This window comes from Lemur catta, chromosome 3, assembly GCF_020740605.2.
Source record: "Lemur catta isolate mLemCat1 chromosome 3, mLemCat1.pri, whole genome shotgun sequence".
Classification (NCBI taxonomy): Eukaryota; Metazoa; Chordata; class Mammalia; order Primates; family Lemuridae; genus Lemur; species Lemur catta.
Genome location: NC_059130.1, coordinates 103,271,466 through 103,294,961, shown reverse-complemented (window position 1 = coordinate 103,294,961; position 23,496 = coordinate 103,271,466). Strand labels below are relative to the sequence as shown.

The following is a 23,496-nucleotide window of genomic DNA, read 5'->3' as shown; positions in this document are numbered from 1 at the left end:
TGTCTGTTGTGGGCTTTGAAGGAAGGTTATTTGCCTTCTTCCTTGCGTGGGTAGGCAAACCTTAGTGGGGTATGGGAGGGGGCGGCAGTTAGTAGAATGTGGTACTGGGAAGACGAGGGTGCTTGCTCCCTGTTCTTGTGAGGGTAAATTACAGTGTTGAGAAAGGCGTTCCAGCAGTTAAGAAATGTTGAAATTGATTGGGATTTGCAGCTACATATGGTGCATGTCAGGAGCCTGACACAGGGAGAGCCTGAAATATCATTGTGCCACTGTTTTTGCAGAGGGGAAAGATGTCTCTGCATTGTCAGGCAGGCATTCCCTTGCATTCCTCCCTGTGGCTATGTCGTTAGCTTCTGTGTCTCTCCTTCTCCAGAGCTGGCACCAATTAAGGAGGAAGCCATGCTATCCCAGGGCTTCTCCCTTTGAAGGGGATGTGAGAAACTAGAATCAATGGTACAAAATTGATAGTTGTTCTTAACCCAACTTCTCCAGAAACTGCTGCTCCTAAAAACTGGGTAAAGGTTGGATAAGTGTGGGTAGATGTGGGAGACACAGCGTTCCTTAGATCCCTTTTGTGAACCTAAGCTTCTTAGACTTACCCCCAGGAGCAAGGATAAAAGGGAAGGCAATAATAGCTTATCACCTATACTAGCCAATGCTTTTAAAATCTCAACTCATGCTGAGAAAATAAGTAGCAACATGTTTGGATAGGCTCTCTCCTTTAGTTTTGTCTAATATATATATTCTAGATGAAATACATATTCTATGTACAGGCAAAAGGCTCAATATAAGTTTGCTAAGTACTCAGCAATATTCTATCTTTTTATTTTTAAGTTTTTTTTCTTTTTATTTTAGAAAGCCTTCAGATCATGAAGCAATTTTATATTCTTGTCCCAATCTGAGGTACCCTTCCTGACCTATACAGATCATTTTGTTCCTGTCAGGTATAGATATCTGATCCTTTGTTTATGTTAGGGAAAAGTGAGCAGGAAAAGGAGAAATGGTCCTTCTTTAAGATGAATGGGCTCATTCTCTAACCAGCCCATTTTGAACTTTTATAGGAAGAAAAAAACCCAATTACCTAAAACTAGAAAGCAGAGTTCTCTGCCTCTCTTAGTGTTGTCCTGCTTTTCTAAGGGAAAACAGCATTATTCCTAAGCTGATTCTAGGGTGTGCTTGCTTTGTAAGCCAGAGCACCTGTCAGGAAAAAAATTTCGACTTGTCACAGGAAGTGTCAGCTGGTCAGTGATGGAATAACTTAGTGAACAAGCTCCTGCCTTGTCATTCCTTCCCACCTGTCCTTCCCCTAGGACAAATGGAACATGCCATAGACAGAAAATCTGGCCCTCCCCAGCACCCATGGAGAAGGGGGTGGAATGTAATCTTTTAGGTAATCTTTAAAGCAGTCTAAGTGATAGCCCTGAAATGTATCACTAAAGAACTATTTGTACACAAAGATCTCCCTCAACTGAGCTTCAAGCTGCATTTGAGGGTTTGGGACTATTTTGTACTGATGGAGCTTGGTGGGGCTGTAGCTGGTGGGGGAGTGGGGTGGGCAGGGTGTCCCAATTATAGAAGCTGTTTGTTCTTGGAAGCTACTTCTTAAAAGCAAAATCCAAGAAATGTCAAATAGGTTTAGCGAGGGTAAGAAATAAAGTAGACATCTAAAACATGTGAATGGATTGGGGAGATTTTACTTATTTCTATAAAGGGCTGAGTTAGAGATCTTAAAAATGGATTCTAGAGGAGGTCTATCCTGAAAAGCTAGGGGTTGAAGGGACAGGAGTAGGAAGAGAAAAGGACTCCTCTCACAGAGATACCAGTCTATCTTCCTTCTCTCAGACCCTGGGGTTTCCCTCTTATTCCCAAGAGCTCTAGGAATCTTCTCTTCTAACCCCTCTGTATTTGGCAGCTCAGGAAACCAAGGCCTACTCTCAGAAGTAACTTGCCTGTTAGGTGATTCCAAGGCAAGGTCTCCTGCCTCTGAGTCCAACATTCCTGCCACAGGCCTGCTGTGGTCTGCAAGTAAGTTCTCAGTCTCAGAGACCTGACTGTGCCCTTCCACCATTATGAAGAATTTCTGTGGATCCACATGAGTGGTGATGAAAGGACCACACATCTAGCTGTAGGGTTCAACTTTGCAACTGCAGTTGATTCAGGAAAAGCTCGATCATTGTAGAACTTGGAGGTTTAGGGAGGCAACTAAAGGGAATGGAGTTTTATCTAAGCCAGGAGCATTATTTCCTTGTCTTCCCTCATACTCTTTATGATGTACTACAGGCACAGATTAATTTGAAGACAGGAAACCCCCATTAGCAGAGTTCCCCAAGCCCCAATGACAGCTAATGCTGACTTTGGAGCTTCATCATTTAGCACTAGGTGGACACAGAGGCCCTAGGAAATATCTCTCTGAGGTTTGGCTTAGAGTTCTGTGTGCTAATTGGTTTCCCATTTTCCCAACCAGCGTCTAAGCCCTGTTTTCCCTCTGCTTTCAGAATCTTCTAGAACAGCCAACTCAAAGCCCTGCTCACCTGACATTTTCTCTCCAAGCTCTTCCTAGCTCTGGACAGGAATGTTTGAGGTACCCCATTTACTGGTTTGCTCAACTCTACCTTTCAGCCTACTGTTGGGATCATAATGGTGTTCCTTTAACAGCCCAGAACAGCACACTGTGCATACTGAGCTGCAGAGAGCAGCTTTTGCAGTTCCTCTTTATGTCCTTCCTTGTCCCGAGGAGAGGCAAGAGTGTCTTCCTTTGGCCAGGAAAGCACCCAGTCCCGTCCTGAGGGGGAAACCCTTTGTTTTAAAAACTGAGCACCAGCCTGCATACCTATCCAGTGAGGCAGCCCAAGCTTGGTTCGGGGAGCCTCAGTAATAGGATGATGGAGCAGCTATTTTCTTCTCCTACACGTGCACCCCCATCTGTTCGAGATTTCCCTTCCAACTCCAGCTTGGCTGGCAGGCATGTCCCTAAGAAGCTGCAGGCCAAAATGGAGAGGGAGAACTCACTCCCTCCTCCACACATCCTGACTTGCTGCCAATTGCCAGAAAAAGAGGGCAACATTTGGGCATTTACCAGAAGACAAGGATGTGCCTTTTCATTTGTCTTTTTATTTTACATTTAAAAAGTGGTTATTGCTCTAACTGGATCAGAGGTAAGGACCTCTCCCCTAAGGAGCCTTGGCCTTGCAGCCCCATTCAGCAGGGATGGAAGTCACAAGACAATGAGTGGAGCCTCATGCCCTCCCATGAGGAAGCCCTTAGTATTGCTGACATCTGCCCTTTATCCTGTCTCTTCTCCCCTGTGCTGCCACACTTGGGCAAAGCAGAGTGGTGGTGAGCCCAGCCTTGAGAGCTCTTGTAGACCGGAAGGAAAGAGCGGTCATTGGGTGATGGCTTTTGGCTCTCTGGCTTGGGGGCCAATGCTCTTATCATTCAGTTCAACAGATATGTACCAAGTGCCTACTGTGTGCCAGGCTTGTGCTAGGTGTGGTACTCCCACATTCCCATCCTTGGCCACCAATAGAAGTCTCAGAGGTCCACCGCTTCCCATGCAGGCATTTGGCAGCCATAACTCGTCAGTCCTAGGGAAGAGTCTACTTTCCCTCTTCAAGCACCATTTTTTTTTTAAACCAGAAGGGGCAGTGGAGAGAGACCTGTCATATACCACTCAGGCTCTAGGGAAGGACATGAGGACCCTGGGTACCTTTCACAGAACCCTGGATGAGATGGCAAGATATGAAGACCCCAGAGGCCAGTGGTGATAGCCAGGGCTGCTCTGCCTGTCCATGGAGAATGGCTCATGCCTGCCTTCCAACAGCTTCCACACCCGAGTGGGTGGTTTATCAGCCCCCAGAATGCTGAGTGTGCCTTTTCAGTTGTCCAAACCCACGTTGCTGAAACTCCAAAAGATACTTCCTAAAGAAATGGGACCAATGCCTTCCAGGTCTTCTTAAGACCCCAGACTGAAGATAGAGGGTACAGGCAACCAGCTCAGTCCTTGAGAGAATCCCTTTGCCCTCAGGAGTGGAGCCCTCCAATTTTGTTTTCCAAAAGAAACAAAACAGATAACATCTCATACACTTGCAAAGGTGTGCATCACACCACAAACAAGTCCTTGATGGCTAGATCCAGAAAAGGCTTGATGACAGCCATGAATGACCCTGCATGGCAGGCAGCTCCACGGCTTCCCTGATGTTCCTTGGTCTGAAAGACACAGCTTGAGTCAGTCTTAGTGCTTGTCATCTCCCAGAGCTTTGTGCACTTTCTCAAAGAGGAAGCCGGTCCAGAAGAGGCGAGGAGGCAGAAGGCTGTGTCTCATGCAGCTTTGCCTTTCCAGAATGGAGCCAGGCCTTTTAGTTTTGTGGCTTTTTTTTTTTTTTTGCAGAATTTGGGTTTGTAGTTCAGCCTCCTTCATCAGACTAGGGCAGGGGGAAGAGGGAGAACTGTGCAGCTAGCTGTGCCTCTTCCCCACTGCCGCAGTCATCCCTCTCCCTGTGCCCATGGACCTGGGAATCAGCAGAGAAGAAAAATGGAATCCTCTTCTCTGCAGACAGGCAGTCACGCTTCAATGATGTTCACTGAGGGCTTGTTTGGAAACTGGGAGGAGAAAAATGAGAGAAGCGGCCAGGGCTAATTGAATAGACTTTTTGCAAGGCTGGAAACAGAGAGAGGATAGAAGGAAGGGAGCAGCACGGCTACAGCCTAAAAGCCAGGCTCTTGTCCCTTGTGGAAAGAAAACAGCCCTGCCTGGATGTCTTGTCTCTGCCTTTTCAAACCCAGCCTTTGGCCTCATTCAGCTGAATGGCCAAGACTGGGTCCTGGGCCTTGGGCCCATGGCCCCTGGTACCCAGTCTTCCCCCAGCAGTCACCCCTCTGAGCGCAGCCTCAGCCACTGACATTGTTGAGGTGCTTCTGGAGATGGGGGTTAATAAGAGGCTTCAGGAAAATGCGCCAGAAAGAGAGAAGCCAAGAGAGAGGACAGTAAGCCAGAGGATACAAGGAAATGGAGGGAGGAGGGGATGTAGAGAGGGCCAGATGTTTGTTGGAGAACCATCGTCAGAACCATGGGATCCTCTCACATTCTCTACTGTCTTCTGAGCTGCTCAGGGCAAGCACTGAAAAGGTTTTCATATCTGTTTTACAGAAGAGGAAATGAAGGTACAGAGGTGAAGCACCTGCCCAAGGTCACACGGCACAGCAGGAGCAGGAATGAGCCCAGAACCCGCCCCTCTCTTGCAGTCCCATACTAACCAAGAATTCTGCCCTCCCCACTGGCCAGCTTTTTATTTTTTTCCCCAGTGTGGGCCCCTGGCACCCTCCAAAAGGAGAGGATCCAAAATCAATTTGCAGCGTTCCCTGTGTCACGCAGGCAGCAGCCAAGTCTGGCTCTGCCCAGTTGCAGCCATGCCAGGCCCTGAGCTGACCCCTTCTGCAATCCAGGGACTACCAGCGCACACGGGGCTGTCTACCCAGGCCCAGTTCTTGCCCTCACCTTGCTGCGGAGAAGACCCCCACCCTGGTGCTCTGGTGTGCTGGTTTCTGATGCACTCTTGGTTTTTTCCTTGTTGTTATTGGGTTCGTTGTCCTTGATAATGTCATACTGGCGGCAGAAGAGGGCAATGACACCTGGGCACGGGACAAATGGGAGCAATCAGGGGCCATGGCCTGAGTTCTTGCCTCACCCGCTTCGTTCCCACTTGCACAAAGTCTAGTGGGAACGATGGTTTCTCCAGATGGTCTCTCACCTGCACGACTGCAGCAGCCTCCCTCTGGTTGTCCCCACCTGACCCCTCACCAGCCATCTCTTTCACTGCTGCTAGGCTGACCTTCCCACAACATGCATCTGACCAAGTCTCCTCCCCTCCTTTCCTTTAAACCTCTGACAGCTCCCATTTTCCTTGAGGGAAAAATAGAAACAACAATAGCATTTGTCCAGCGTGTGGCAGGCCCTGTGCTGTGCAGTGACATGTTCTATCTCACTTAATCCTCACAACTCTACGAGGGTACTATTATTATCATTCCCAGGTTACAAGTGAGGACACTGACGCAGAGAGTTTAACTAACTTAGCTCAAGGTCACACAGTGGTGGAGCTGGGATATGAACTCCAGGGCCTGCAGTCTGTTAAATGTTTAGTTTTATCAAACTAAATAATACATGAACATAGTCTGTTTTGAAAATAAAGTATTAAGGTAGCCAACTCCAATTCTTTTAGGTGTTTTCCCCGTTTTACCTCTGTATTTATAGTGTTACTTCTTGATCTATTTTAGATATCTGTTGACTTCCCACCATGGTAGATAAAGCCTAACAACTTCCCCTACTTCACTCCCCATCATCCTAACAGAATTACATTGCAATTTTGGGTTAATTCACTATGCTTATATTGTTATGATTATGTAAATATTGTCTGCGTCAAGTCTAATAATACACCATAAGCAAACCTCTTCTTTGGTACAATCCTTTTTCCCCCCTGCCTGTTTTTCTATGTTCCTAAGGAACACTTTTTTCCAAATGCTTCTACAATAGAGCCTGCCTTCTCAACCACCATGCTAATAAAGCTTTAGCATGGTATTCAAATCCCTCAAAAGACTCCAGTCTGTAGCCTCACCATCCTTTACTCCCCCACTTTCTGCCTTCTTTCTTGGATTGCAGCTGCACTGAACCAGACTGAGCTTGATTTGTATCTTGAACACACCATGCCCCAAATACCTGTCCTCTTTTGGCTGCCTGGTGAACTCCTATTCAACCTTCAAAGCTTGATTCCCATGTTATCTCATGTGTTTTTCCTGATTTCTTCCCCTAGCCCCAGAATTAATTCCTTCTCTGCTCCCATACATGGTACAATTACAGCACTCATCACATTGAATTATACTTCAGTTCAGGCCTGGCTTCTCCCAGACTGAGTTCCTTGCAAGCACAGGCTCTCCTTAGTCATGACTGTAGCACTACGGTTTGGAATGGAGTGGTTCAGTAAATGCTGGTTGAGTACAAAGATGAATGGAACTTGGTCTTTATCCTCAGGGAGCTCACAGACTGAGGGGAAGAGAGACATGAGCCCAACTAACTTACAGAAGGAGGGCTAAAGAGAGGGGTAAATGGTGGGAGCACAGAGGCAGGAGGGCCATTCTAATGGGCAGATTGGAGGAGTTTTCATGGTGACCATCTCAGAGCTAGGTCTAAAAGGATGAGTAGGTTAGGAGATTGTCTCCAGCCTAAGGCCAGGCAGTGACTTTCCCTAACTACCCAGGCTTGAAGCCTCTAGAGGCACAGCAACCCAGAATAGGAAGGAGAGGCTACAGCCATGGCCAGAAGGCAAAGGAACCGTGGACGTGTCCACCCTCAGGAGGCTGAACCACTTCTGAGGGACAGGAAAGGCAAGTACTCATATAATCCTATAAGGCAGCTGTCAAGCTACTATTATCTTGGTGATGAGCAGGTTAGAGAAGGGCTCAGATCTGGTCCCCAGCGCTGTCCCCGGTAGGAATTGGAGACTTTTCACCTCTTAGGTATCTCCAGCCCCTTATCCTCTGTTTCTGTTAGAGAGGGGGCCTGGTCAGGGTCCTCCATCTCCCAGAGGATCAGTGAAGAAGGGCTTGGAGGCCAGACTCACCTGCCCACATGAACAGGACCACGACAATGATCAGCACCTCGCCCGTCCGCAGCTGTTGGTTCCTCCCCATCTCCTTCATGGTTACCTCATCTGTGGGGAGAGGGACACTAGGCCTGGGGCTCCTTTCCTCCCCTAGCAATTCCTCTAGGCCCAAGCCCAAGACAATAGTGCTTATTTCTATGGGTGCCCACACATCTAACAGAAAGAGATTCTAGAACATATTCATGGCTACTTAGGGTGGCAGCGATAGGACTCAATCCAAAGGCAGGAGTTTATATACCCAATGTCTTAAGGGATTAGTGGGAACCTTTTCTCTCTCAGGTACTGCTTTACTTGGTGGTAGGGGGAAGGGGAAGCAATGGGGGAGGAGTGTTCCTCAAGCCACCTACTACTGCTCTGGTCCTGACCACCCCTCACCCACTCCTGTTTCTCCTAACAGTGACCCCGGCCTGCCTTTGTTCTTGGAGGCCATCTTCTCCGCCTCACGTGGAGTCTTGAAGAGCACAGGCTCGCTAGCCGGGCTCTGGCCCTGAATGGAGATGGCCTGCACATGCACGATGTACTCCGTGTCCTCCTCCAGGTCCCAGAGGGCGCACGAGCGCGTGGTGGTGTTCACCTCCTGGATGAAGCGCAGCATCCGCACATCCTTCTTCTGAAAAGGCAAGCGCCAGCCCGTTGTCAGCACGCAGTCATCAGCCCTGCTTCTGCACACTTCCCAGTAGTGACACATCCTTTACATATACAATCTTAATCACCCCATCACCTCTGGTCTTTATCTCCATTTTACAGGCAAGGAAACAGGTTCAGAGAGGTTAGGGAAGTTGCCCATGGCCACACATGTAGTGGGCACTGGAGCCAGGTCCTAAACGCAGATGTGTCTGAGATCAAAGCCATGCTCTCAATTCCTGTGTTCCAGCTGAAAGTTCCTGAACCCTTCCTCACTGACTGATTCTCTTCTGGGGCCCCAATTTTAAGCCATGTGTGCAACGTGCTGCTTCTCTCTCTTGCCCCAGGTTCCTTTTTGCTTTTGAGTTCTCCACCACCACTACCACCGCACCTCCACCTGCATCTGCCACTACTATCTTGATGTGTCCTTCCCTCCCAAGGACCATCGAGGGTTACCTGCTGAGAGATGGCAAATCCGATGACAACTTCATCCTCCAAGACGTCCCAGCTCACCACTGCAGAGTTGGCCTTGAGGTGCCTGACAGTGACATTCACTGGGGCGGAGGGACTGTCTGGGGGTGGGTGGGGAGACACCTGAGCCTGAGTATCCCCTGCTATGAGGCCCAGATCCACTGTCTTACAAGTGAGAAGGGGAAACCTGGGGACGGCCATGCAGCAGGGGAAGGAAGAAACCAAGGCCTCAAATGGGGTCAGTGACATGGCTCTCAGTTCCTCGATGGGTTGAAGAGCAGGCCCAAGAGGTTCCAGGCTCCTGTGAGGATGGAAGCCCCTGCTGGCCACGGCCTGGCCCCACTAGGGGTCTAAGGCTATAATTGATAGGCCAGGGCCAGATCTAAGGAATGAGTGGTTAGAGCTACGGGGACAGGTATGTAGGGGACTAGGTGATCAGGGTTGCGTTGCAGAAGCTGACGATTAGCTAATGAAAAGCATTCCCAGTCCAGAGCTCTTTCTACAGTACTGTCAAGTGACCTTGAGAGAAGGAGAAAGACCCAGAGGTTGAGAAGAGCCAGGCGAGCGTGAGCCCTAGGATGGGAGTGAGAAGCAACAGAGGTACCCCTAGAATTGTGGTAACCCAGGCAGAACAAAGCTTGGAGAAGGATCTGTGTGAGCCTCTTTTCCACATTCCACCAGCCCCTAGAGGCAGGTGGGAAGGTGGCAGGGGAAGATGGGGTCGCTCAGAGTGGGGCTGCTCAGTGGAGAGTGGAGAGGACAGGGTAGGGCCTTCAGGGGAAAGAGGATGAATGAGGAATCGATCAGTTGAGAAGAGACGAGGGCAGTACGAGGGAGAGTGATTGGGGGGGGGAAGGTGATCAGAGAAGAAAGAACCTTCCAGGAGAGGGACAGTGGAGTCACACAAGCCTCTCTATCTCCCAAGGGACAGGTGCTGCAAGCGGAAGACCTGAGCCTGAGCAGTATCCCCTCACCCCTCAGATGAGTGAACTCAAGGCCCAAGGGGATGGGCTTGGGGACTGGGGGGGGAGACAGAGCCAGACATGGAGATGGAGACAGACAGGTGGCGTGGCGGCAGATATGGAGCCAAGGAACAGACAAGTGGGGCATCGGAGACAGACACAGAGACGGAAACAGAGAGAGCGAGAGAGAGGGAGCACGCACGCGTGCAAGAGGGCTGAGCCACATTAGATAGATGGGTAGAGTGAGAGATGAGTGAGGCAGTGGCAGCCAGAAGGGACAGAGACAGGGCATCAGGAGAGGCTGGGTGAGGATGAGGCCAGGCCCCACGGGGCAGGCCAGGCACTGCACCAGCTTGGGGTGTCAGGGGTCCACCCCCACCCACCCTGCACCCTCAGGTGCCAGTCCCCGTCCCCTTCACACATGCTGTGCACAAGAGGATCCCATCTGTTCCTCCTGCAGAGTTGGCCTGCAAGGTTTCGAGAGGTCTTTGGGGACACGGAGGGAGGCCCAAGGTGGGGGACTGATGTCCTCAGCTGCTCCCTGGGCCAAAGAGGGGAACTAGGGACCCTGAGGCAAACAGCTGGGGTTAGGGAAAGGGGTTAGAGGACTGGGGGTCACGAGATCTTAGAAAACTCATGGCTGAGGCAATGGGAAGCAGTTTGGAAGCTGAAGGACAGGTCTGGGGGTCAAGGAGGTAGGGAAGAGGTTGGGGCAGGGAAGCAGTGAGCGGGGAGAGACAGGGGGTCCCCAGGGAGCAGGTAAGGGAACCCAGGACTCCCTGGTGGCCGGGGCGGGACAGCAGCCCGCCCGGCGCCAGCCCGCCGGCCCCCCCCGCCCCGGGCCCCCTTACCCGCCTGCACCAGTGCGAAGCAGACGCAGCCCAGCCACAGGCGGAGCGCGGCGCGGGCGCGGGGCGGCCAGGCGCTCGGCGGCTCGGGGTGCATGGCTGCTCCTCTGGCCGGCCGGCCCGGGGCGGCGCAGGGGGACGCGGCTCCGGTGCTCGGCGGCCGCTCGCGTTTGCGCTCCGGCCCGCGGCCCGGCCGCCCCGCGCCGCCCCGCGCCGCCTGCATGTCGGCTCCGCGGACAGCGACTCCCGCGCGGCGGCGGCGGCGGCGGCGGCCGCGTCCACGTCGGGCGCCCTGGGGGCGGGGCGCCCCCGCTGCGGGGAGAGGCGCGGGGGCGGGGTGAGGGGCGGAGGGCGCCCCTACTCCCGCCCCGCTCCCTACTCGGTCGGCGGCCGGGCGAAGGGGCTTCGCGGACTGGCGGCTGCCACCCTCCGGTCTCTGCGGGAGCCCCAGCAGGGTTCCCTGCGCCCAGGGCGGTCAGCCCCAACCTCGCAGCCTCACAGCCCTGACCCGCCCTGGTCTCTGCCCTTTCCCGAGGGAGAGGGAGGACAAGTGCCGCTGAGGTGCTCATCTGTGCCCCGACCCCAAAGTGGACCTCCCCTCCCTGGGCCTGGGGGTTCCCACCCCTCACTCCACCCAGCCTTGAGGCATTGCTGCGGAGGGGCTGGGGTTGCCTATAGAGTTCTAAGTAGGTGCTCAGTGTTTACAGTGGGGCTGAGAGGTGGTACTCTGTCTCACTGGAGGATCTAGTTCTGCGACCCCCAGCTAGTCCTTTTCCTTCTGTGGACCTTCATTTTCACCTCCATAATGACGGCAAAAATGAGCATCTACTAGCTGCCAGATAACGTGCTGAGCTTTATTTGCACTGTATGGTCTAACTCTCACAGCAACCCTGTAAGGACTGCCTTGTGCACACTTCACATGGGACGAGACTGCAGCTTGGAGGGGCCACTTGACCAGTCCAAGGATGCACAACAGAGCCAGGATTTGAACACAGGCCGATCTGACTCCCAAAGCTGTGTTTGACCCAACTGTCTCCCCACCCAGAGTGACTTTGCCCCGGGATTCCTGAGTTCTAGAATTGGCCTGTGCCGGTTCCTCCCCAGCTAGAGAACAATCTGGAATGATCCCTCTCTAAGAGCAGTGTGAGAGAGGAGCAGCTCTAGCACCCTAGGCCCCCACCCCCCTGGCTTCTGGCTAATAGCTCTAAAGTGCAGGGGGCTTTGGTAGGCAGTCACAGTAAATAAAAGGGTTTGAGTGGCTCCTCCCTCATTTCCTTGGGGACATCCATATGCCTACCACTGTCCCCACATTCCCTCCTACCTGATTCACACCTTTTCTGATCTTGGAGTGGCAGAGAGGGGCCCTCACCCTGCACTCACCACCCTGTCCTTAATGAGAGGGCCTCTAGAATACCAGGTGGCTAGAGACCCCAACCCCATGACATTCTTGACACCATGACGTTCTCACCCCACGTTGCAGCCAGAGAAACAAGGGTGAGAAGAGGCACATGGACCAGGGTCCCAGGGCCCCTGACATGTCTCCAAATGAGCCTCTTCCCCCTACTGTCTAAAATTCCACCATGGGGGGTGGCATTCCCTTAGGGCTTAAAGGTTTTCCAGAGGCCCTGGAAGGGCTAATTTTCTTTGGAAAGAAAACGCTTTACAAAGTTATCCCACAGAACGTCTTCAAGAACTTCCTCCCCATCCTCTCCAATTTTAGATTAAGAAATTGAGATCCAGCGATGGGAAGAGCTTGTTGCAAATTCACACATCGAAGCAAGAGCCGCAGTAGAACAACCCTCATCTCCTAATGCCCACCCGAGGACTCCTTCCACTGCCCCCCACATTTCTGCTTGGTCACCTTGAAAGGGGTGGGCTGGGGGAGAGCTCAGGGGCTCTCTTTGAGCAGCAGAACCTTACTGCCCAGCCCCTCCTCCCTCAGGCCTGCCTCAGTTGGCAGGTGGACGCTGCCCAGCCCCTTATTTCCTCAGCCACATACCTTGTCTTGGGGAAGCCTCAGCTGCGACCTTGACCTGTTTGGGAGAGGAGCCCGGGAGCCAGAGCACCTCTCGTTCTCTCTCCCTTTTCTCTTTTCTCTCTTTCTCTTTCTGTCTCCTTGTTATCGTCTCCCTTTCTCTCTCCCGGCAGCTGCTGCCTGCCCCACCCCGCCCCGCCCCGCCCCACCAGCTGCAGCTTAGCCCCTGGGGACCCCCCTTCCCCCAACCCATCAGGCAGGAACAGACAACCCGAGGGCCTGCAGGAGCAACTGGAGCCTCCTCAGGCCTCCATCGCAGGAATCAGCAGGAAGGAGAGGGTTCAGTGAGAGGACACAGAATCCACTTCTGTCCCTGCTATGGAGAAAAGGAGGGAGGGAGAGGGTCCTGGTGGGGTCTGGCCTCTAGGCCAGCGCTGGGCAAAGGGGAGCTTCAGCGCCACCTGCTGGCCCCTCCAGGTAAAATCCCAGGTAGATTTAGGGCACTGGGAGGAGGGGAGATGGCAGTGCCCGAGGTTTGAGAGGGATGAGGAAAGGTGGCTGGAGGAGGGGACATGGAGGACTGGGAGGGTTTGAAGAGTTGTGGCTGTGGGGGTGCAACCTTCCTAGGCCTCATGATGCATGGGGTGCTTGGGCACTACCTCAATTCTGGGAAAAGTCCTGGTGTCTGCACCCTGGCAGCCAGTGGGAGCTGGGTTGGTGGTGGGAATTGCTGGGAGCATTTCGAGGTGCCCTGGGTGAGCCTGGGGGACACTGTCAGGGCCAGTCACTTTATGTACACCATTTGTACAACCTCTCTTAGCACAGGTCCTAAGACACAGTAGGTGCTCATTAAATGTTAACTGTATGGAATAATTTTGTTCTGCCAACATATATGTATTGAGCACCCATTATGTACCAGGCTCTGTGCAGCATTCAGAAATACAGCAGTGGTAGGATGAATGAACAGATAAAGGAGGATCTGGGTGGGGGCTAAAGGGTAGACCTCTGTCCTCCCAAACTGCACTCGCTGGTCCTTATCTGGAGGACTCCACAGACATCTCCTAGGTAGCTGCTGGCTGGTCGCTTACACATTGGCACCTGGTGGGGTCATCAGCACTGGGGCCCTTCTGGGTGTCCACAGCTGCCCAGAGTCTCAGCATCTAACTCAGGCTGCAGGTGCCCAAGCCAGATCCCAGGCAACCATTTAGAATAGGAAGGTTCCTCTTCATGGCCTAGAATGGTCATGGCCCCAGTCTAACAGGAAGATTCAGGAGACAGTCAGGAATTGCTTTGGGGATATAATAATTGAACAACTACCAAGAACTTGGTTCTTTACCCGTGTTACTTTGAGTCTTAGGTTGGTAAGTGTTATTAGCTCCCATTACAGATAAGGAAACTGAGGATCAGAGAGGTGAAGGGACTTGCTCTGGGTCACACAGCCAGTAAACCATGGAGCTATGTCTCAAATTCAGTATGTGGCTCCAAGTTTAGGGTTTGATCCAGTCTGCCTACCACTTCTCCTCACCTCCTCACCTCCTCACATCTAGGACCTCTCAGGATAAGAGTCCAGGGCCCAGGGCTTACCAGAGGACATCAGTTTCCTTCCCTGGAGGGCTTGAAGGGGCTTGTTGCTCACAGAGGAAGTTATTGAGCCCACGGCCAAGACCACACCAGGGAAGGAATCCACCACTCACTGAACACTTTCCATGTGCTGGCACATTACATATAGAACTCTGAGAAGTCAGGATTATTACACCCATTTTACAGATAAGGAAACTAGGCTCAAAGAGAGAAAGTGGCTTGCCATGGATCCTACAGATGGAAGACAGTGGTCTGGCCTCTCTCATCTCCAAAATCCCCATCTCAGTAGTGATATGAGGCCAGCCCACTTGAATGTGTCCTGAGTGCCTATTACTGGACTAGCCTGGGGGCAGGTGTTGAGGACACATTGATGAACCAGACTGCTCATAGTCCTTGAGCAGCACCTATGGTCAGGGGAGAGGAGAGAGAGATACTCTTAAAATACAGAGAGGGGACTTCCTTCTGGAATAGGAGGGACCTGGGACCTACAGGAGCAGAAGAGAGGATTAACCTCAGAGGACAGCAAGGAGGGTTTCTGAGAGGAGGTGATGCCTGAACTTAATAAGAACTGACAATCAGATGGAGATCAGTCAAGTGAGGGGAAAAGGACAGAAGGAAAAAAGAATCATTGACCCCGAGGCCTGGAGAGCAGAATGTTTCTGTGGGGTGGCAGGGAGGGGTGGGGAGGTGGCTGTAGGCTCTGGACTGTGATATTGGGATCAGGAAATATAGGACTGGATATGAAATATTGTTCCGAGCTTGCAAGAGAAGTTGGGGCTAGGGACGGGCTTTATTTATTCAACAAATACTTATTAAGCACCTACTAAGTGCCAGAGGCTATGTTAGGTCCTGGCAACACAGCTGTGAACAAGATGACAAGTTCCTCTCCAAGGTTCCTAGAGAGACAAGCAATAAACAAGTGAGCTAATGACTAAATAAATGATCTCCAGAGACTGACAGGGGCCATGAAAAAAATGGAGTAACATACATGGTGGAGAGTGGCTGAGGGAGGTAATGTTAGGTAGTGTGGTCTAAGGGGGTGTCTGTCGTCTGAATCAAGACTTGAAGAAGGAACAGGAGGCAGGCGTAACACAGCACAGGAGCAGCAAGTGCAAGGGTCCTGGGGCAGGAGCAAGGTTGGCATGTTCAGGAAACTGAAAGAAGCCATGAGACTGGAGCTTTATGAGCAATAAGGGGGAAATGAGGCCAGCTGGGATTGTATAGCACAGGGCCTCTGGGGTGGGGAAGACAGTTTAGATTAATTCCACTCACAATGGGAAGCTTCAAGGAGGGATGTGATATGATCTGGTTTACATTTTAAAAGGCTCACATTGCCTGCTCCACCCAGTGTGCAGGCTGGACTGCAGAAAACGGGAGTGGGGGCCGGGTGACCTGGGAGGAGGCAAGGAGGCTGCTGCAGTCTTGTGGCCAGAAATGATGGTGTATTGGCCTGGCTGGTGGGAGGGGGCAGGGAGCAAAGCTGATGGAGGATTCGGGACATTTTCTGTGGAAGGAGCTGAAGGGTGAGATGCAGAGGGGGAGTGAGGAGAGAGGAGGAAAAGAGGAAGCAGGGTGGGGGCAGCTCTTCAAAGTCCGGATTCTGAAGTCAGAAACTCCTGGCTGGGCCCGTAATTCCACCTCTCTGAGCCTCACCCACCTCCTCTTGAAAAGGAAGATCACAACAGTATCCATGCCAGAGTGATGGAGGGGGTGGGGGTGGAGAAGATGGGGAAGAGAGAAAGGAAGGGAGAGGGGAGGGATGAGGAGAGCCTTCTAACTGGGTAAAGGAGCCCTGCTGGAATCTCTGCAGTTCTTCAGAGTCCACAAAGGAAGGCTCCCATCCGACAGTGCTCAGAGAGGTTGAGAATCTTGTCCAGAGTCACAAAGCCAGTCGGTAGCAGCTCCATGCCTCAAACTCTGGCCCCCAGCTTTGCCTTTGGAGACAGATTCTCAGCCACAGGCCACAGTCGCCCAGACCCCACGAGAGCAGTGCGGCCAAAGGCCCTATTTTGGTGGCAGGAACTAGGGAGAGCTGGGGTGAGACCTCTTCCCTAGCAGGGGCCGGTAGCAAAGGGGGGCGGTCCGAAGTGAAGGTCTGAGGCTCGCGGTCCGCCCCAGCTCCTGCATCCCGGGTCCCCGGAGGGCCTCCCTCAGCGCGAGGGAGCATGGCCCTGCAGAGCCCGGGCGCGGCCAGCAGGGGGCGCCCGCGTCGGCCAGGGTTGCCCAGAGCAGGAAGAGGCCAGGAAGGAGAGCGGGCCTGGGAGAGGCTGCCCCGCCTGGGGCTTTGCTCCCTGCAGGCCCGGCCCCAGGAGGCCAGCTCCCAGGTGGGCAGGCCACAGACTGGGCAGACAGGCACCATTGCTGCCATTGTGCTGTGCACAAGTCACTGCACCTCTCTGGGCCTCAGTTTCCTCATCTACAAATGGGCCTAACAGTAGTGCCTGCCTCACAGGGTTCTGTGAGGAGTCACTGAAGATCAACCATACCAGGGCTGAAGGCACAGGAGCTGCCATTTTTATTAGCAGCAGTGGCGGTTGTATCATATCTTAACGGTGTCTGACACAAAGGACGTCCAATCAGTGGTAGTTACAAGATGACAAGGATGCCACTGCTGCTGCTGCAGGGACTCAATCATCATTTGTCTTGAATTTCCTCACCAGGGAGCACTCAGTGCCTACCAACTTGGGATGCTCCAGTGATGGGGAGGTCACTACCTACCGGCCATTTTCACTGCCAGATCATCCTCTTACTGAAAGCTGCCTCCTGGAAGATGTCCCCTGCCCACACAACTCCCTGCTCAGGGTGACCAGCCTGGCCCAGCCTCTGGCCTCAGGTCCCCTCCTTTCCCCAAAGTCTGCACGAGAGGTCTGGGAGGAGGCCTTTGTTGGAAGGGAAGGGAGCTGACAAGTGAACTCAGGCGGCCTCCCCTGCAGGAGATTCTCAGTGGGTCTTGTTCTTGCTGTTCAAAGTTCCTTCCACAGGGAAGGAATAAGTACAAGGAAAGTCCCTGGCGTCTTCCGGACCTTCCCTTACTCCTTTGTCCTGAGAATGACTGGAGGCTGGAGAGGGAATCTGATGGCTCAGAGTGACAAGTCCAGGAACCATGGTTTTCTATTTGAGAAGCCGCAGCTCTGATCCCACTTGCTGCCAGACATACCCATCTGTGCTCGTGGGTCCTTGGGTCCCAGGGTGAATGCTCAAGGGTCTGGCATTGAGGGGTCTGCTGAGGAAACAAAGAGCTCAAAGCTTGGAGCCAAACAGTTCTGGGCTCAAACCTTGGCTCCGTCCATCCCTACTGTGTGACCCCAGGCAAATCACCCTTCCTCTCTGAGCCTGTTTCCTCATCTGGCATCTCTATCCCAGAGAGGTATTGTGGGGGGAGTACAGGAGATGTTAACATGTGCAAAGAAAAATGCACCTGGCACATGGTAAGTATCTATAAATGTTGCAGTGGGTATTATAAAGTGGTATTATAAAGCTATTATAAAGTGGAAGTCCCTTGCTTCCCCAAGACCCACTCTGCATCTGAGTGGGCCAGAGTGGCTGTGGGAGTGGCTCATGTCAAGTACTACTGGGTCAGGAGTGGGCCAGGGGTTGGAGCACTGTGCATGTGCCTGCATTTACAAGGGGTGTGTGTGTTTTTGAGGGGGCAAGGGTGTGCATGTGTGTGCAAGGGTGTGCACATGTGTGCATGTACCAAAGGCTGCCCCATCCCAGGAATTCCTGGGGCAAATGTGTATTTGCAGGTACCGGTGCAGTATCCCTGCGCTGATTGGGGAGGCCCCTCTGTGCACTGTTACTATGGCAACAATGAGGCAATCCCCAGCCTTGGGAAGAGCCTAAGGTGCCAGGAATGAGAGCAGGCCCGTTCTTCCCAGGGAGAGAGACAGATTGGGAGCGTGAGTCCCCTGGGCCGTCAGCCTCTGCGGGTGGAGTTCTGGAACTCTGGGTACCCCTGGGCCTTCTGAGAAGCCCTCACTCTTCCAAGGGAGCCTGGCTCACTGGAAAGAGCTCAGAGACAGAATTGGGTCCATCTTGGATCTAGCTCTAACTCCATGCACAGTCTTGGGCAGGGAACTTGATGTCTTTGTGCCTCAGTTAGTTACCTCTTCTATAAAATGGGGAAAATAGCAGCTGCTAGCAGAAGTCTAGAGCTGGAGTGTGACCTTTCCTCTCCCTGGGGCACCTGCCCCCAAGGGTATACAAGTGTATGTCCCTGAGCCCTGAAGGGTCACAGAGCAGCCTCCACCACGTGCACTCCCCTACAGTGTCTTAAGGGCTCCTCACAGCAGCTCTGGAAAGGAGGCATTTCACAAAAAGTCCGAGGCTCTGGGAGGGCATGGCTGGCCGGTGGTGGGGCTGGGTCTGCTGCCCCCCACCTCCCCAGGCCCAGCCACATGCACAGTCCCTCAGCCCATGAGCCTCATCACAGAGGTGGCTGGAAATTCCAACCACTTTTCTGGGTTGTGAGGAGCAGGACACAGGTACCGGGTGCAGCATTCAGCCTGGGAAACCCAGGGCAGAGCTTGGCTGCTGGAGGCTTCTGGGAGGCAGAACCCAGTTTAGGAGGAACTTTCTTTTTAATATCTTGACTCTTTAGATTTTGACCCAGGTCTTGAATGTCCCATATGTTTAGATTATAATATATTCCGACGGAAGTGTGTGTAAAGTCACAAGTGAACACTCAGCTCCTGCCCTCCATTCCACTTCCAAGAAGTGACCCCAAGAACAGTGACCCCTTGCCGTGACCCCAGAAATGATGTTCAAAGGGTCCAGTCCAAGGTAGACCAAGAGGAGTGGTGGCATCGCGCTCTCCAGAGACAGAATTGTGTAAGAAAGATAGGAATGGTTATCAGGGAGGCTGTGAAGCCTCACTTCCGATTGGGGGAGGGGCAAAAGCCTGGTCCTGCCTGGGTGACCTCAGGCAAGTCACTATCCCTCTCTGGCCAACCTCTGAAGCCCATCCAGCTGACGAGCTGCTTTCACCAGCAGAGAGAAGAGCAATTACTGTGCTGGGCAAGTGTTGTCTGGGATGTGACCCCAGCTGCTGGCATTACTTCACCCACCCCCACCTGGCTCAGATCCCATGTGGAGAGATTAGGGGTGGGAGGGAGACCCTGGTCTTCTGGTCAAGGGGGCTGCGCTGGTGGGGAGTTATAGGAGGAAGAGCCAAGCACGTCATGCCTCAAACGCCCACCTACCCTGGCAGGCAGTGGGGAGCCATGGAAGGGTATTAAGCAGGAGGAAGATAATCAGATTTTGAGAAACTGATCATAGTGGGGCAGCTGTGAGAAGGCCTGAGCCGTAATACAGGGCAGATCTGACCAGGAAGTGCGGGGTGGCAGGGGGAAGAGAGGGCAGGCCCTAAAGCCCCCCTCTGCTGCGATGGGCTGGACTTGGGAAGGGAGCAGGTGGAGGGGTGAGGAGGAGGGAGGGGTCCCAGATGGGGTGGAGCCTTGGGCTTGTTTGGACAGAGGCGGACCCAGGGGCAGGACAGGGTGGAGGTGGGAGTCAGATATTGGCTGGCTTGGGTCCGGGTGTCTGTGGGCTTCTGGCAGCAAGTCCAGGAAGCAGCTGGAAATGCAATACGGGTTTTACAGAGACTGAACCAGAAGGTCAGAGGGGTTGTTTTTGCCAACTTTCCCTCAAAACGGAAAAGGCCATGTCAGGATTTGAACTCGTGTCTGTCACCCTCCAAAGGAAGTCTGTATTCTCATATTAAAGAAACATCAGTCCCTGACTCTGGGCTTGGCATAGAGCTCAACTGCCCTTACCCAGGAGTCGGGGCTCTTCTTGGGGGGTGTTGCAGCCATCCCCCTGCTGCAGAGCTCAGCAGCCTCAGGGGCTCTGCCAGCAGGGTCTTCACACCCTAACTTCTGCTCTGCAGAAGGGCCATCCCCACCCAGCCCCAGCCTTCCTGGTCTCCCAGTGCCAGGGCTTCCCTTCTAGCCACCTGGAGCCACAAGACTGTGGCAGCCAACGCTAACTGGGTGCTGACTGGGTGCAGGCCCAGCGCCAGGCAGTCACAGGCTTCCTCTCTCAATCCTCACAACAGCCCCTCCAGGGAGGTGCTATTATTATTATTTCCATTTACAGATGAGGGAACCAAAGAAGCTTCAGGAGGTGAAGGGCCCTGTCCCCCCTCCACCGTGTGGTGGGTGGTGGGTCGGCTGGGCAAGGCTGCTATGTGACCTGGGCAGGCATGGCAGCTCTCTGATCCCCCGTGTAAAGTGAGGCTTCTCTTGAGGTACCCCAGCCCCCCAGCCCCCCTTGGCCCCACCCCTGACTTCAGCTCTGCAGTTCCAGCTCCCAGGACTCTCCTCCCCAATTCTGTTCCTGGTGGCCCAGCTCCCTTGGGAACAGCCAGGCCCACCCCCTCCCCTTCCCAGGCTGTGCTCCTGGCAGCTCTGCCGCCCTGGGCTCTGGTCCGGGGGTGGTCCCTGGCAGAGAGGAGGGTGGGCAGAAGCTGGGATGCTTGGGCTGAGATGCTGTGCATCCGGAGACCCCCAGGCCCCCACCTCGGGGCCCATTGTGCGCCAGGCTGGGGTGGGTAGGGCCTTTTGGAAAGGGGTGGCTTGAGGTTTTAATCACTTTTTCAATGTTTGTTTGTGTAATTCAGCCCTGAGATGCGTTTCCCTCCATCTGTCCCCACCATCTGCTCCTATCAGGATTTTCCAAACCGTTTGGGACCAAAGAGGCAACGTGGTGGTGGTGGGGGGTTGGGGAAGCTGGGCCTCTAGGGGGGGAGGAGCCCCCTTCACCCACTTCACTGAGAGGCTTCCACGGAGGGGCCGGGGCTCCCAAGGCACACAGAACTGGGTTCCGATGCTGACACTGTCGCTTTCTTGCTGTATTACCTCGGGCAGGTGACTTCACCCCTCTGAGCCTCGGTCTCCATAGCTGTAAGTGACAGTAGCATTGTTGATTCCTCAGGATCATTGAGGATCAAGTGAGGTGCTCGGCAGATACTCCGTCTCTTTCTGGCGTCTCGGGAGCTGTTCTGTCTCTCTTTTGTGGTAGATCAAGGCAGCCACCCGAGTTCTGTACCCAGCACTCTCTCTGCAGACGCTGGGCAATCCCCCCAAACTTGCCTGCTCTTCCGTGGACCCAGCCTTGCAGTCACCCCTCCACCCGTACCCCAGGCCACGCCTCCTCTCCCTCCTGGATGCCTCAGTGTGAGAAAGGAGGGGACTGAGTCTCACTGGAGACGACCCCCCAAACAGGATTCTAGGGTCACTGGCACCTCACCCGTTCATGCTCACATCACCCATTTGACCTCTGTGCTCAGAAAGGGGAAGAGACATGCCCCGGGTTGTCCAGAGTGAGGACCCGGGCCTCCTGACCCGCTGCCCCCCTTTCCCGGGCTATATCTCAGGGCACTGAGTCTCGGGCCAAGGGCCTGGTGTGCAGTGTGGGGAACCCCAAGCCTTCACGTTTGAGGCTCCCAGTGCTGATTAGGCCCCCTGGAGGATGGAGGTGGCTGATGGGAAGTAGCCAGCAGAGCCTACCGGGACCCAAACTCTGCCTCCGGATCAGCCCTACTCATTTCAGGAGCAGGAAAAGGGACCTGTGGTCCCAAGGGAGAAGAAGACCTAGTCCTGCCTTCTGAAGCTGCCATCTATGGGGGAGACAGAATGCAGACTGGGGGTCCCCAGGGCAGGGAACCAGCCACCCTCCTAGAGCAGAAGGCAAGATGGGGAGGGAAGTCCCCTCAGGACGAAGGGGAGGTAGGGAGGAAGCAGAGAGGGGGCTGAGCAGCTCAAGATGAGGGCAAACTGAGACCCCCCTCCCACCCCAAGCATGGAGAGGAGGACTCAGACCAGGCAGGAGAGAGAGGAAGGGGTGATGGGGGGAGGGGCTGAGAGAGTGACTGTAGGGCAGACCCCTCTCCCTGACCCTGACCTGAGCACAACTGGCCCTCCAGGCCTGGTAGGGAGAGGGTAGAGAGCTTGTCACTGGATGGGCCTGAGGTGGGGGCTGAGCAGCAAGTCCCTCCCAGCCCCCAGGTCCTCACGCAGGAGGCAGCTGGGAACCACCCACGCTTGTCTGGCGTCTCTCACGCCTCTACTAGGGGTCCCAACATCAGAGCCAAGGCACACAGTGGAGCCCGTGTTCCGGAGGGCCCAGCTGTCCCCACCCCATCCCAGCCTCCCTCCTTAGCTCCTCCAGTCGAGACTTCCCCACTTGCCCCCAAGCAGGAGGGACAAAGGCTTAACTCTGAGGACCTGAGAGGCTTGGTCTGGGAACCTGGAAGGGGAGATTTAGTCTGAGCCCCGGGGAGCCAGGAGGGTCTGAGCTGCTGGCTCTGAAGAAACACTTGACTAGAAGGGGCTGTCCGGGCTTCACCTTCAAAGTGGGTCCAGAAGCCAGATCCACCCCTTGATCATCTCTCACCCTGAAATGCCCCCTGCTCCCACTTTACCCCCAGTTCTCAAAGTCTGCTTTTTGCTTTTCTTTTAGAGACAAGCTCTCACTCTGTCGCCCAGGCTGGAGCTCACTGGCAAGATCATAGCTCAGTGCAGCATCCAACTCTTGGGCTGCAGCCTCCCAGAGCACTAGGATTGCCACGCCCTCCCTCAAAGCCTGTTCTTGACATAATGGCCCCAGTGAACTGTTAACATGGAAGTCAGACCCTCTCATGCTGCTTAAAGCCCAAGGACTTCCCATCTCACCTGGAGTAAAAATCTGAAGTCCTTGGCATGGTCCCCAAGTCTCCTGATGTGCCACCACCCCAACCTCCACACCCCAATCCCAACTTTTTCAAAAGCATTTATCTAGTACAGGATAGAATTGACTTTTATATTATGTCCAGTGTTTATTGTCCACTCTTGTAACCCCACTTGCTAGATAGAACAGCGCTGGCTGCAGAACTAATGTTTTATAAATACTTGTGGAATGAATGAATGAGGGCACATGGATTCAAGTCCAAGCCCTCCCCTCATTAGCCTTGAGACCTTGGAAAAATCATTTAACCCCTCTGAGCCTCAGTTTCCTCATCTGTAAAGTAGGGCAGTAAGAACCACCTCCTAGGGATGGAGAAAGGACAAAATCTAAGCCCAGGATGTGAGGACTGTTGCTGAGGCTGCCGGGGAGGAGAATGCAACCCCGTATGGGCAGGAGGAGCTGTGAGTTCGGTTCCTAACTCTGGAGGGGAGCTGTCCCGTCTGCAGGGGCCCAGGCACCGCAGAACCTCCAGGCTGGAGATCTCCTGCTCTCATGTCACCATCCTGCACAGGCAGAGGCTGGGGAGGGAGGGAGGGGGTTCCTTGATTGGAGGGGGGAGTGGGAGGAGCAGTTGACATCGATGTTGGGAGGTGGGATTAACCCTGAGAGGGGCTGGGGGATGAGACGGCAGTGATGGGCAGGAGATGGGGGCGGGCTCT

At 53.7% G+C, this 23,496-nt stretch overlaps 1 protein-coding gene across 8 annotated transcripts in view; it reads left to right on the top strand.

The window, feature by feature from the left end:
* Positions 1–23,496, top strand: part of LOC123635817 (neuron-specific calcium-binding protein hippocalcin-like) — a 70,601-nt gene that overhangs the window by 38,501 nt on the left and 8,604 nt on the right. For 5 of the 8 annotated variants that reach the window (XM_045548359.1, XM_045548362.1, XM_045548361.1 and 2 more), the window contains one exon: positions 8,624–8,810. In XM_045548359.1, the coding sequence (XP_045404315.1) occupies positions 8,624–8,810 (187 nt within the window). Of the gene's footprint in view, positions 1–2,495; positions 2,582–8,190; positions 8,271–8,623; positions 8,811–23,496 lie in introns of all 8 variants that reach the window. The other 3 variants (XM_045548365.1, XM_045548366.1, XM_045548367.1) reach the window with 2 other exon arrangements.